At 38.9% G+C, this 12,935-nt stretch overlaps 1 protein-coding gene across 1 annotated transcript in view; it reads right to left on the bottom strand.

Annotated features, from left to right (window-relative positions):
• Positions 1-12,935, bottom strand: part of DCBLD1 (discoidin, CUB and LCCL domain containing 1) — a 66,337-nt gene that overhangs the window by 24,360 nt on the left and 29,042 nt on the right. The window contains exons 3-6 of the mRNA XM_075202972.1: positions 10,713-10,850; positions 8,682-8,733; positions 8,326-8,398; positions 3,426-3,559 (exon numbers count right to left, since the gene is read on the bottom strand). Coding sequence (XP_075059073.1) covers positions 3,426-3,559; positions 8,326-8,398; positions 8,682-8,733; positions 10,713-10,850 — 397 coding nt within the window. The remainder of the gene's footprint in view (positions 1-3,425; positions 3,560-8,325; positions 8,399-8,681; positions 8,734-10,712; positions 10,851-12,935) is intronic.

Genomic DNA, 12,935 nt, shown 5'->3' with positions numbered 1-12,935 from the left:
AGGCAAAGACTTTTGGAGGATGGCCTGGTGTCTAGAAGGCCAGCAAAGAAGCCACTTTTCTCCAGGAAAAATATCAGGGACAGACTAATATTCTGCAAAAGGTACAGGGATTGGAATGCTCAGGACTGGGGTAAAGTCATTTTCTCTGATGAATCCCCTTTCAGATTGTTTGGGGCATCTGGAAAAACACTTATTCGGAGAAGGAAAGGTGTGTGTGCTGCCATCAGTCCTGTGTCACGCCAACAGTAAAGCATCCTAAGACTATTCATGTGTGGGGGTTGCTTCTCCAGCCAAGGGACTGGGCACACTCACAATTTTGCCTAAGAACAGAGCCATGAATAAAGAATGGTATCAAAATATCCTCCAAGAGCAACTGCTCCCAAAGATCCAAGAACAGTTTGGTGATGAACAATGCCTTTTCCATGGTGGTGCACCTTACGATAAGGCAAAAGTGATAACCAAGTGGCTCAGGGATCAAAACATTGAAATTTTGGGTCCATGGCCAGGAAACTCCCCAGACCTTAATCCCATTGAGAACTTGTGGTCAATTCTCAAGAGGCGGGTGAACAAACAAAAACCCACAAATTCTGACAAACCCCAAGCATTGATTAGGCAAGAATGGGCGGCCATCAGTCAGTATGTGGCCCAGAAGTTGATTGACAGCATGCTAGGGCGAATTGCAGAGGTCTTCAAAAAGAAGGGTCAACACTGCAAATATTGACTCTTTGCATAACTTCAATGTAATTGTCAATAAAAGTCTTTGATACTTATGAAATGCTTGTAATTTTACTTCAGTATACCATAGCAACATCTGACATAAAGATCTAAAAACACTAAAGCAGCAAAACCAATACTTGTATCATTCTTAAAACTTTTGGCCATGACTGCATACTGTGTAGCATTTTCATAAATCAGACTTAATTAAAAAACAAAAAAAAAACCCAAGAAGGAGCTATATTTAACAATCACCGCTTGCTTTATACGATCATTTTCATTCTTTATGGCAATAAGGAATTAAAGATTGTGACTATTTATGAAAATTTTTGTTTCGGAACACCGGTCATGAAAAACTGTTGTCCCTGTGAACATACAAGTCTACCTATCTTCTCTGTTCCTTCACTCCCAATGAGATTTGGGATGCAGATCTCAAACATCCCTGTAGACAAACAGGAGGAGATGCAACATGTGAGGGGGGGGATCTGATTATTCCTCTACACATGCGCTGTGCAGCTCCACAGAAAACCCACTTATATGACAGGAAACGCCAGCCTGAGCGTACGTTAAGGTGAAGAAGTTCACAAAATTTTAGATTTCGGAGCTCAAAATAGCTGTCCCCACAGAAACCTATAGGGTTTGCTTTTGCGTTTGAAGAGACTAGGACCACAGCAAATATCTCAGATATAAATTGATAAGATCCTTCAAAATGTTTGGCAGTATTCAGGGGAATGTTAAAGAAAAATGAGATTGTACCAGGTCCTTACGGGCCTATTGATGAGAGTAGAACACAAGACTGAAAAACAGCATGAAAGTGAATGTGTATGTAGACTGTATTCAGAATTGAACATGTGCTGAGGTCTGAATGAGTGGCAGATGCATCCGCTTAACAGACACACCACTCACACACTTATATCAAACTCGTGAACATTTACAAAAACCTTTTAATTTATAGATTACAAACGCAATTGTTATGAAGCATCACTTAAAAACTTGTATAACATGGCAAATACGGTAGAAACATCCAGACATGCATACAAAAATAAAACATTCCGTCTTACACCTGTCACTGCCCACCCGCAAATAAACATGTTTTCAGTCATGTCTATGACTATGTCCGAGTCCTTACTATACATTGCCTATGTTAGAATACCCCCTTCCTTTCTCCATCACCCCTCTTCAGTGGTGAGAAGTAGTAAGTGGCAGAAAGTCGCAGGTCTGAATATAACCGTTGTGTAGATCACTTCCTGAGCATGCGCAGTGCAAAAGAAACAACGTACAGATGCGCTACACAATCTAGTATACGTCCAAGGGCCTAAATGTACTTTGCATTACATATCTATAGATGAAAAACACAGAATGAGATGTACAATGTTCACATCCAGAAGTGGTAGAAGAGAAAGAACAGCAGAACAGAAATACTGATTTTGGTATTTGAACTGCATTTACCTCCCTTCATTCTGATGGCCCCTTAGCTTTTAACCCCTAACAACGTTCATTATGTGTCTATGAAAGCAGACGCTATTGTGTACAAGGGGACTGCAAATTACTTCCAACCCAGCAGAGTGATCTGCCTGGATTGCAGACAGAATGGCAAGGTCAGGGCTGCACAGTAACCAAAGCAGTCATTCATAACTATCATTACAACTCATATTTAAAGGCTAGTTGCACATCAAAGTGTCATGGAAATCATTGAAAAAGAAAGCCTCTGCCAGGCGCGCACACAGATTATCCAAAAGGCTTTCAGATGCAGGCATTTTTACAGAATCATGTTGCAAATCTAAATGTCAATTGTCAAACAATACCAGCATGTTTTAAATAAAAAGTTACATAAAAAATAATAATACACACACACGACCGTATCCAAAGTGCAGGCAGGAACAGTACCACAATTCCAAAAACTTTATGGATCTAAGGCAATTCATTTGTATTATTTTAAATTCTAGGATTTGTAACCTGACACTGGGCAAATTGAATACAGGACACATAAAAGAACCAAACAAAAACAAGTTGGAGATATAAATTTTGATAGCGATGCGTTTAACACAACCATCTTTCTGCATTAGTTTGAAAGGGGCCTCACATCAATACTCTGCTTTTTGGAACCCTTCGTCTTCCTGATTGCCTCCATTCTATTGCCTAACACATACAGCCCTGTCCCCGTTAACACTCACACAAGGTGACAAATCACCGAATCCACATGTTGTTCCCCCCAAATATGCTGAGAATTACAATAATCTGTTTGCATAAAAGGTTTCTCTATCCCCACCTACTTAACAACTGGGTGAACAGGAGATGAAGGGGTAACAAAAATGTGGTCAGTCACTAATCAAGTGCACCATAAAAATGATCTTGTGAACTCCCATGTATCCCAGTTGTAACTCAATGTAACAAATGTAGATGGCAAATCGTTCAAGGACATGTACTCTCGTTAGATTTTGCGCTTTTATTGGATTCTCCATTATTAATTTGGCTGAAGTTAATTTCAACTGCTTGACACATTAGCTAGAAAGCACTACTGCACTCATAGTTTAAGCCGAAGGTGCCATCTTTTGGCATAACATTGCCATTTGTAAGTTAGAAAATGTGACTGACGTGTTATAAAAAGCTTTCCTAAGAGAAAAAGAAAACGTGAAAAGGGAATACTCATAGGAGGACTGGTTTGTAAGGGTTTGGGAAACTAATAAATGATTATACAGATCATAACCTACTCTTTTGAAGAGATTCCGTTGGCCATAACTCCTCTGTATCGACTTGTGCCTTTGTGCTGAGTGAGATGAATTTGTCCACCAAGTTCGTCTGAAATAACGCCAGCGTGAATTGCAGCTTTGCAGAGCAAAGAGGTCTGAAAAAGAAAACAAACTAGAAATTTTAGGCAATTAACAATATTTTTGGGGAAGAATAATTTCTCTTTTCCTTAAAAAAAAAAAATAGCAAAGCAAAAAACAACACAAAGTATGCATGAAGCACCTTAAAAATTAAGTAAAAACATTATTTTAAATTACTATAGATTAAAACCTGTGTATTAAAATTTTAGTATTATTATTATTAATATTTATTTATAAGGCGCCACAAGGCATCCGCAGCGCCGTACAGAGACAAACAAAATCACAATACAATGGGAGACAGCACAGTACAGTAAACACAGCAACTCAGTACGCTCAATGCACAGCTAGAGAGGGCGGGGAAGGGGGAGGGAGGATCCGCAAACGACGGGGCCCAAGAAGGAGGGCGCGGAAGACAGGGAGACCCCCAGGGGGGAGGAGGGAGTGAGAGTGGACGTGGGGTGGAGGACCCTCGAGGAGGAGTGCTAAGTAGCTGGAGAGCAGAGTTAGAAGTGGTGGAAACAGGAGGAGAGATGGCCCTGCTCAGAGGAGCGTACAATCTAAGGGCATGAATCTCTTTGCTTGGGATGTTTATAAAAGCTACTTATAAGGCTTCTCAATTTTGCATTTATGGAGCTTCAAAGATCTCTGGGACAAATAAATTAGCAATCTCCAAGGTAAGATAGATATTTCGGAGTTATTTTATTCATAGCATATTGTTTATAATTGTTATTTGCCTTTAGTATCAAGTGGCCATTCTCGTATGTACAATCTACAATCACTTAATAACTAGCAAATACCACCCAAAATGTATTGCACTTACTGGTTTAAAGGAGGAATGTACCATATCAATTCAGGAGAATAAAAGGGCCAGCAGCATATATTTTTTTTTAAAATTACGTAGTCATTAGTACCTTGTGATATAATATCACCACCCCTCCCCCACACCCGCAGAACTTTTCCTTTTGAAAGAATGTGTTTGTTGTGAAGAGGGATTGACCTGTGTCAGGTGCTACCATGAAGCCACATCTGTCTGTGTGGAGAAAGGAGTCTATTTACTTAGGCAACCTGTCTGTCAACTGCCCACTGGTGCACAAACACAAGTACAGAACACAATACTAGCTGCAGACGGACAGCTCTGTGAACTGGAATAGCAATGAAGCGACTCACAGCTGGATGACCCGAATACATTTGAAATCACAGAGCAACAAAACAGACACACTGTCCTAAAATTGTCATTTGATTGTGTTAAAGTTAAAATTGGAATCAAATTGTCTTGTTCAAGGTATACAGTCACTGTAAAGGCTGACGTTTGTAGAACAAAAACACATGAACATTTTGAAAACACAATTAGCACAAGTAATTCTCAAAAACAAGAATTCAACTTGGTAGTTATAAGTAAATCTCCCTTCATCTCCCAGCAAAACAGCCATTTTATCATTGGCATGTTTGAAAGAACATGTAGCAGATCCCCTCCATTTCTTTGTCTTAATTAGCACACAAAGCCATTCTGTGACGCGTGTGCTTAAAATCTAAAGCATCAAAATTAAGATAAATGACAGTGCTTTTGTTAAGCTACTCACATGTCCATCAAGGGCAATATAGTCATTTTCAACCAAATTTGCCCAAATTTAGCATGTGTGGATGTACCCAAAAGCAGTCATGATCTATGATAATCCAAGCAAATTTTATTGAGCGATGATTCCTTGAGACTGTGTGGGGTCACTGGCTGATAACATGAGGCCCATTATAAACCATTAAATCATCTGTCCACTAGATCTGTCCCATTTGGACTAAAATCTATATTGCCAGCTTACATTATGCGGTGTGCAATAGCTATTGGTTGGTAAAGCAAGCAATGTAGCAACTTACACTAATATCCAACTGTGTTTTCTAAGAAATATATAGAAAAATTACATGAAAATATACCCCAGGAATGCAAAGTTTTCTTTTTAAACACAGGAACAAATAAGATCACCATTTAGCAATTCATGTTAACACAGAGAAAGAAAAATCTAGAAAACAATGAGAACTTGTACTATACTCATACAGGCCTTTCTAAAAGCAACAATAAAGTCAAACCTGTTAGAGTGGAAATTCTGCCCCAAGTCACACTGCTAATCAATAACGACACAATGGAAGACAGATGACATGTGAAAGTATAGCATTTTAAAATAACAAAGAAATACAAAAGACACTTCTATGCACGATAGACTAGATTGAATTCCACCATCCCCCCAAAACATGATCTGCTACCAAATAAATATTATTTTCAAAATTGGGCTGTATTGACTTGATTACTACACACTTAAAATGTGTATATGCAGGAATTCAATGATATTACACACACAAATGAATGTAGTGATCTCCAGTATTAAATTAATGGAACTCAGACTCTTTATTTAAATTTAAAACTTCAGACACTATAAAACATCACTCACCCACTGATGAGAAAGCAGACAGTTTAATTACTGTAGGGGGGGAAACGTAGCACTCATGTCATTTTGATAACTGTCATTTATAATTGTCAGGTGTGGCAATCTGTTAAATTGCCCTTTTGTTTTCCAAGCCAGCAAAGGATCTTCAAAAAGAGTGCTGGGACACAGCAAGCACTCCGTATGTGACAGAGGTAAGATCTTAGAGGTCACTAATCTCAGCTCCCTTCATGTGGTTGGGTGGCGCCTGCATCATGGGGTAGATTGTGCAGCTTTCATATAACAAGTGGCTTGGGACTTGTATTTTACCACAGCCAATGTCTGTGCATGACCTTGAGATAGACAAGTTCACATAAAACCTGCTCATTCAATCTCTACACTACCACACCTTCAATACATAGTAATAGGTGTTACACAAATAGTAATCCCGGAATTGTGCAGAAAACAGATCCAGTATGATATACGGTGTGACTGGAAGCTTCATTGTACAACCATAAAGCAGGAGTAATCTAAAATGGTAAAATTTCTGTCTTTCAATAAGTCCCATATACTGAAATAAGATTCAAGAAAGTGACAAGCTACCAGTAATTATTGGATACTAACATATGCAATCACAGGTGGAGGGAAACTAAAAGAGGCAGTGCTTTGATGTAACACCACACACCTTTTGAGGCAGCAATTTAAAAGGGCTTGTTTAGACAAACTGCTAGCGTGTGTTCAAAACAAAGCCAAAAAAAACCATGCTCACACAGTGTTCCAGTCTGAATGTCGGAATCAGTGATCCCCGTGGCTACACAACGCTACTGGCAAACACCAGGACAAACCGTGGGTGGGGCAGCCCAGAACAATTACCAGGCATGCACTTGGGGGGGGGGGGGGGGGTTCCAGCTGTTCGAACCCCCTCCTCCCCAGCCAGGAGACTGTCAGACTGGTCCCCTTCCTTGGGGCCAGCCAGAGATCTACAGATTTGGTCCACCCACCTCTTTCACAGGGCGAGCAGCATGTCAGAGTACAGGAAATAGGGGAGACAGCCTCTGGATTGTACAGATACAAATGGAAGAAGGTAAGTGAGGGCTTATTGTAATAAGGGTGGAAGCTGCATATTAATTTAATGGTGAGGGTGGGTAGTAATTTACTATTGGGTTTGAAACATTAATTTATTGGTGGGAGGCAATTTATTTCATGATTAGGACTATTTAATTTAATAGTGGGGTCATAGTAATGACTATTTAATTTAAGGTGGTGTGATTGCATTACAAATTATTTAATATTGAAACTGTTTTGTGGGACATGGGTGTATTTAGAAGATGCGAGTACCATTAATTTAATGTCAGGACATGATGGGGGTGAAAGGCGTTAAGTCTATCTATTAATTCAGAATGCTCTATATTTAATGTTGGTGCTAATTGGGGGAAATAGGTCTATTTATTAATGTGAATGCTATTAATTTAATGTCAGGCTAGTAGGAAGAAAATAGGTATTTTTATTAAATGCAGATGCTATTAATTCACTGCTGGGGCTGGTAGGGAGGAAATAGTATTCACAATTGAAAAATAGACTTAATTTAATGTTGGGCTGGTTTAAGGTAGAGAGGCCTAATTATTAAATGTAGATGCTACTGATTTAACATTGGGGTGGTTGGGCGAGGGCATCTCCCTTTTTACCTAACAAGTCTCAAACATTCCAAGATTCAGAGAAGCAGCAACTGAGCTTAAGAAACCAGCAGCTGTAGGTAGTGAAAACTACAAGAACAGGTAGGAGAGTGTGGCAGTCTGCCAACTGCCCTGATTCTGGTGGCACAGTCCTGATTTTGTGTGACTGTCTAACGCAGTCAGGACTTTGTTCTGACTGCAACGATATTTGGGATGTATGGCCCACTTCACCCTGTACTACTCGTTAAAGGCAAGCAATATGAACTACTGCTCGCCCTTAATAAGCACTACAGTGTGAAGCGGGACATACATCCCAAATATCTTTTCTGTCGGAACAAAGTCCTGACTGTGGCAGTCACATAAAATTGGGACTGTACTTACAGAATCAAGACAGTTGGCTACCATTGCCCGTGTATTTGAAGGGGATGGGAATTGATGGAGAGCAGACTAGTACTATCTCCAATTAAAGCCCCATCCATTACATACACTCTGGCAGTGTGGAATGGAAACATGCCTCAAGAAATCCCGCGCTTGCCCCTGGTTATATACATGCTCTTATACGGTTTGGCACCTTCTTACTAAATGCTCTTACAGTGTTGCAGTGCAGAATTATTTAATTATGAATTCTTTTTTTTTTCTATCCCTTTGCAACTAACTTCTAAAAATGGTCCATAAGCATAATAAAGTGTTAGTACTTACATCTCTATATCCTTCTTGTACATCCCCCGATATATCACCTGCAACCTCTCTACAGCCAGCTGGACAGTACCTGCTACAATACAATAAGCAACATCCAGTAAGTAATACCATTAAGTGTCACATGCACGGATTAGAGTGGAAGCTAACACTAACATATATTTTCGCTAAATTGACATTTCATGCAGTCCTAGGAAACACTTTCGGAGTATATATTTTTTTTAAGGTTTCACAAAATTATTGATATTTCATAAATACATATTTATATTTTCCTTATCTTCACTGCAGTAAGAAAACACTGCCCCAACTTTATTATGTTTAACTATAATTTTAGACAATTTAAAGAAAATATGACTCACCTGTACTCTGCCTCTTTATAGTGGTTTGAACGGGCCAAGCAGGTGATTAAATCTATTGTCAAAGAGAAAAAGTAAATGTACAGAACTCACTCACAAAGTCGTACCAAGCAAAACATTTTCATTTTCCTATGAATTAAGGAAAAAAAAAAAAAAGAAAAAAAAAAAGGAAAGAAAAGAAAAACATTCAAGCATTAGTAAGCTCAAGAGAGGTATATATAGAGATCCCACACCCTCTAACCACCAATGCAAGTATGTATTGTTTCACTGGAATCAAGTTAAACAGGGTGGGTGAAATGAGCAGAAATGCAATGTCCGTTACATCCTCCTGGATTGAGCAGCCATGTAACACCTAGAAAACATTTGTAAGAGTTATCCAGTGGCCTCAGCAAGGCCAGATTAACCATAGGGCTAACTGGGCTACAGCCCAGAGGCCTCTGGCATCCAGGGGGCCCTTGAAAGTGCTCAGCAGCAGTATTGATCGGTCGGGGGCGGGGGCGCCCCCGGCGCAATCAGTGCTGCTGAGCACTTTCACTGCAGTACTTCCCCGGCGCGCTGTATTCTCCTTACTGAGTAGATATCGTGAGTCTCACTCTCACGTGATCTCCTCAGTAAAGAGCATACAGCGCGTCGGGGAAGGTGGTAAGTGCCGGGAAGGGGGCGGGGGCCCTCACGGGGGAATGGAGGGCCCCTTAGGCCAGGGGCCTCCATTCCCTTAATCCGGCACTGGGCCTCAGTAGCACAGGAATATAAATAAACACATAAATAAAAAAAATAAAAAAATGAAGAGTATATTTTGGTTGAATTATTTCTGTATTTGGATGAAAAAGAAAAAAAAGGAAAGACAGGAATATTCTAAATAAAGAAGCATGCCACAAAATTCCTCAGAGGCCGGCCATACCCTCAGGGCTGCGATTAGTGAGGAAAAATAGTGAGGACAATTATCTCCAAACTACAATCAGCTCTGCATGAACTATCTGAAGCAGAAGGAAAAGGTTGGTGTGCTATGTAATCCTGTAGGACTGTTAGGGAATGAATGCGACAGAACTCTTAGGAAAATATGTCCATGTAAATGGAATGAGGTATAGTGTTCTGGAAGATAACTCAAAATCAAGGTCATTACTAAGTCACTCTATAATCCTCATGTTCCTATTATAAATTAAACAGATTATAAAATCCACTGTTGTGTAGCCCTATTGATGAATTTATGCACGCAACGGAAACATTATGAAAACACATGCAAATATAGATTTTTTTTTAAATATGTATTGTAATATTGTGCAAGCTGTATTGGATTTACATAATTATACAACAGTTTTATTTTAAAATTTAATTTATTAACACTTCTGGTTTCAAAACAAAAATGCCTGTCAGCATGAAGTTGTAACTTCATAAGTTTTTGTTCCGACACCACACTGTAGACCAGCGTTGGCTAACCTGTGACACTCCAGGTGTTGTGAAACTACAAGTCCCAGCATGCTTTGCCAATATATAGCAGCTTATTACTGGAAGGGTATGCTGGGACTTGTAGTTTCAGAACACCTGGAGTGTCACAGGTTAGCCAACACTGATCTAGACTTTGCTTATATTCAATTAACATTACACATATCTGTATGTGACCCAATAACTGAAAAGGCCATGCTGCATATGAAGAAGCATGCATTAGAAAAAAAAAAAACACCAATTAGCAGCTTTGTGCTCACTGTTCACTTGAGCAAGCTAACCAATAGCTCCAGTAACTGTGTAAAAACTACATTTCAGATATGTGGATAACTGTCACAAGATTAACTCATTATGTTTACGCAAATTAAAAGTTGATACAGTATAAAAGACATGAAGTAACTATAGTCACAAAAGCATAGCCAAAGGTTTGCAGAACAATGAAACGATAACACTGTAGTCTTATAGGCAAGCACATGTTATTGATATCTGTAATTTCTTTCATTTCTTGATTTTGAGTGCTTTTCTGCAGTGCCTATTAATAGACTTAAAACTAGTCGTAGTTTAGCAATTTTATATAAGGCAGTCAGTTACCTGGATGATCGCTGCTTGCAAAATTTATCAAAAACCCACGTCCAGACACATGGATCCTACTCTCAAAACGGATTGTGGCTTCATTAGTGTCCAGGTAGAGCTCTTTAGTTTCAGTATTCTGATTACCACAAAAACTTGCTAAAATAAAATAAAATAAAAAACACATTTTAGGCAACAAATATATACAAGTTAATACAAAATAATAAATGTAAACAAAAAAATAATCTGTGTGTCATTGTGAACTTGCAATAACTCGAATAGTCTGGGAGCAAATGGGAATCCCGGGTAGTGGAGATTCATTCGGAGACAGGGGCTGGGGGGGCAGGGGGTATCTGCCCCTAAGGTGTTCCCATAGTGAGCTACCTTGGGCTGGGTGACCTGCATTTTATTCCTTTAAAATCGGCTGCCGAGTCGAGTCTTGCCTCCGGGCTGAAATTTGCCAGCCCACCCCTGATTGGAGACTTGTATCTTATAATACATGTGTGCTGCCATGGGGGTGAAACCCTATGTAATCCACAGGATTATTTAATGTAAAATACACAAAGGTTTCTATACAAGGTGAGGACATTTGTATGCTTTATCTCACAACACAAGGGTTAATAAATGGGAAAGCTGCAACACTTGGCAATCTATAAACATTACCTAGACCAAGACTATACATGTATTACACCACTGGAAATCAGGGTGTCACAACAGGACAGGGGCTGGCTGGGAGGCATATGCCCCTCGGGCCATAGGACTACCTTCGGATTCAGTTTAGAGCTGCTGCATCTAACAAAAGGGCAGACTTTGCAGTTAATATCCTCCATGAACAGTAACTACTCTGCTCCAAGATAATGTTTGAAGTATGGCAACAAATTGCTGTGCAAAGGTGTCAAGTACACTTTACAGACCAGACAGTATCACCTGTCATCTCCCTGGCCACAGCACATTACTGCAGGCCTGTTTCTTGTCTGCGAACACATAGGACAATTTGAACTATTATTTAGAACAAAATGGATTTTGAAAGTCTACAAAAATAACTTAAAACATTGCAATGTGGTATATATTATGATGGTCTGTACACCCACAACAATGTTACTTCTAATGTCTATTTTGTGCAGAATTTGAAAGTTTATGTTTTTGCTATGCTTCTCTTGTAAGTAAACCACTGACTGATACTAAAATATATTTATTAAACCTTGCATATTACTGAGCAAAAAAAAAAAAAGATACCTATAATAAAGTGTTGTACACTAATCTATACTATATGTGCACAGCATACGCTCATCCTGCTTTAAAAGCAGCGTTTCAACCATTTTTAGAGAGCTTTTGAATTGGAGTTTTGCAGTTTGCCGAGAAAGGGGTGGGAAATACTCTATCACACTTTACTTTGTCACAAAACTGCAGTGGAAACTTGTTGCAAGATGGATGAAACATTCCCCTTTATGTTTTATAATAAAGATATAAATATTTGGGTATAGTGATCATTTACAATATATAACCAAACTAAACTAAAAGAAAAACGGTATAATAAATATATCAGTTGTACTAAAATACCCCAAAAATTTTTACATTTACTTTAAAACAAAGTTTGCCTTTAAAAAGACAGGATATTTTCACAAGACTCCACAATATAAACTGTTGACAGCAACATGAATAATGAGACTAGAGTTAGTTTGATGAAAGTTATGCCATTCAGTATGCTAATAAATGTTCCCATATTTATAAATAAAACTTATTTGCATGTATGAAAATCTCCTGTGTGCCTCTAGTGCTCCAAAGCTATGTAAATAGGTTTCTACTTGAATATTTACAGAATATCACATATAGAAACACACTACAGAGAATCAAGACAAGGGAAGGAAGTACAGTAAAGGGAAAACAATAGAATAGAAAGCCGACAGGTCATTTGAAAGTACACATAGACGACATTTCTATGGTATTCAAAAACAACTAAGCCACACCCACATTTTGTATAAACAAGTCCCTTGACTATTCAAGGTATACACCCTACAAACTAAATGTGAATATTTCATTCATTTACATTTATTTACATAGTGCCATCATACTCCATAGCCATTTACAAATGGGTAACAAACACAATAAAACAAGACTGGGTATTAACAGAAAAAGTAGCAAGATGGCCCTGCTTGCAAGCTACAATCTAAACAGGAGTTTGATATGAGGCCAAGTACTTCTTTCATATTCAGCCAGAGAGCAATGGGCACAAGTGCTTATTGG

Source organism: Mixophyes fleayi, chromosome 3 (genome assembly GCF_038048845.1).
Source record: "Mixophyes fleayi isolate aMixFle1 chromosome 3, aMixFle1.hap1, whole genome shotgun sequence".
Classification (NCBI taxonomy): domain Eukaryota; kingdom Metazoa; phylum Chordata; class Amphibia; order Anura; family Limnodynastidae; genus Mixophyes; species Mixophyes fleayi.
Note: the sequence above shows the minus strand (reverse complement) of the source record. Positions and strands in the feature narration are given on the sequence as shown.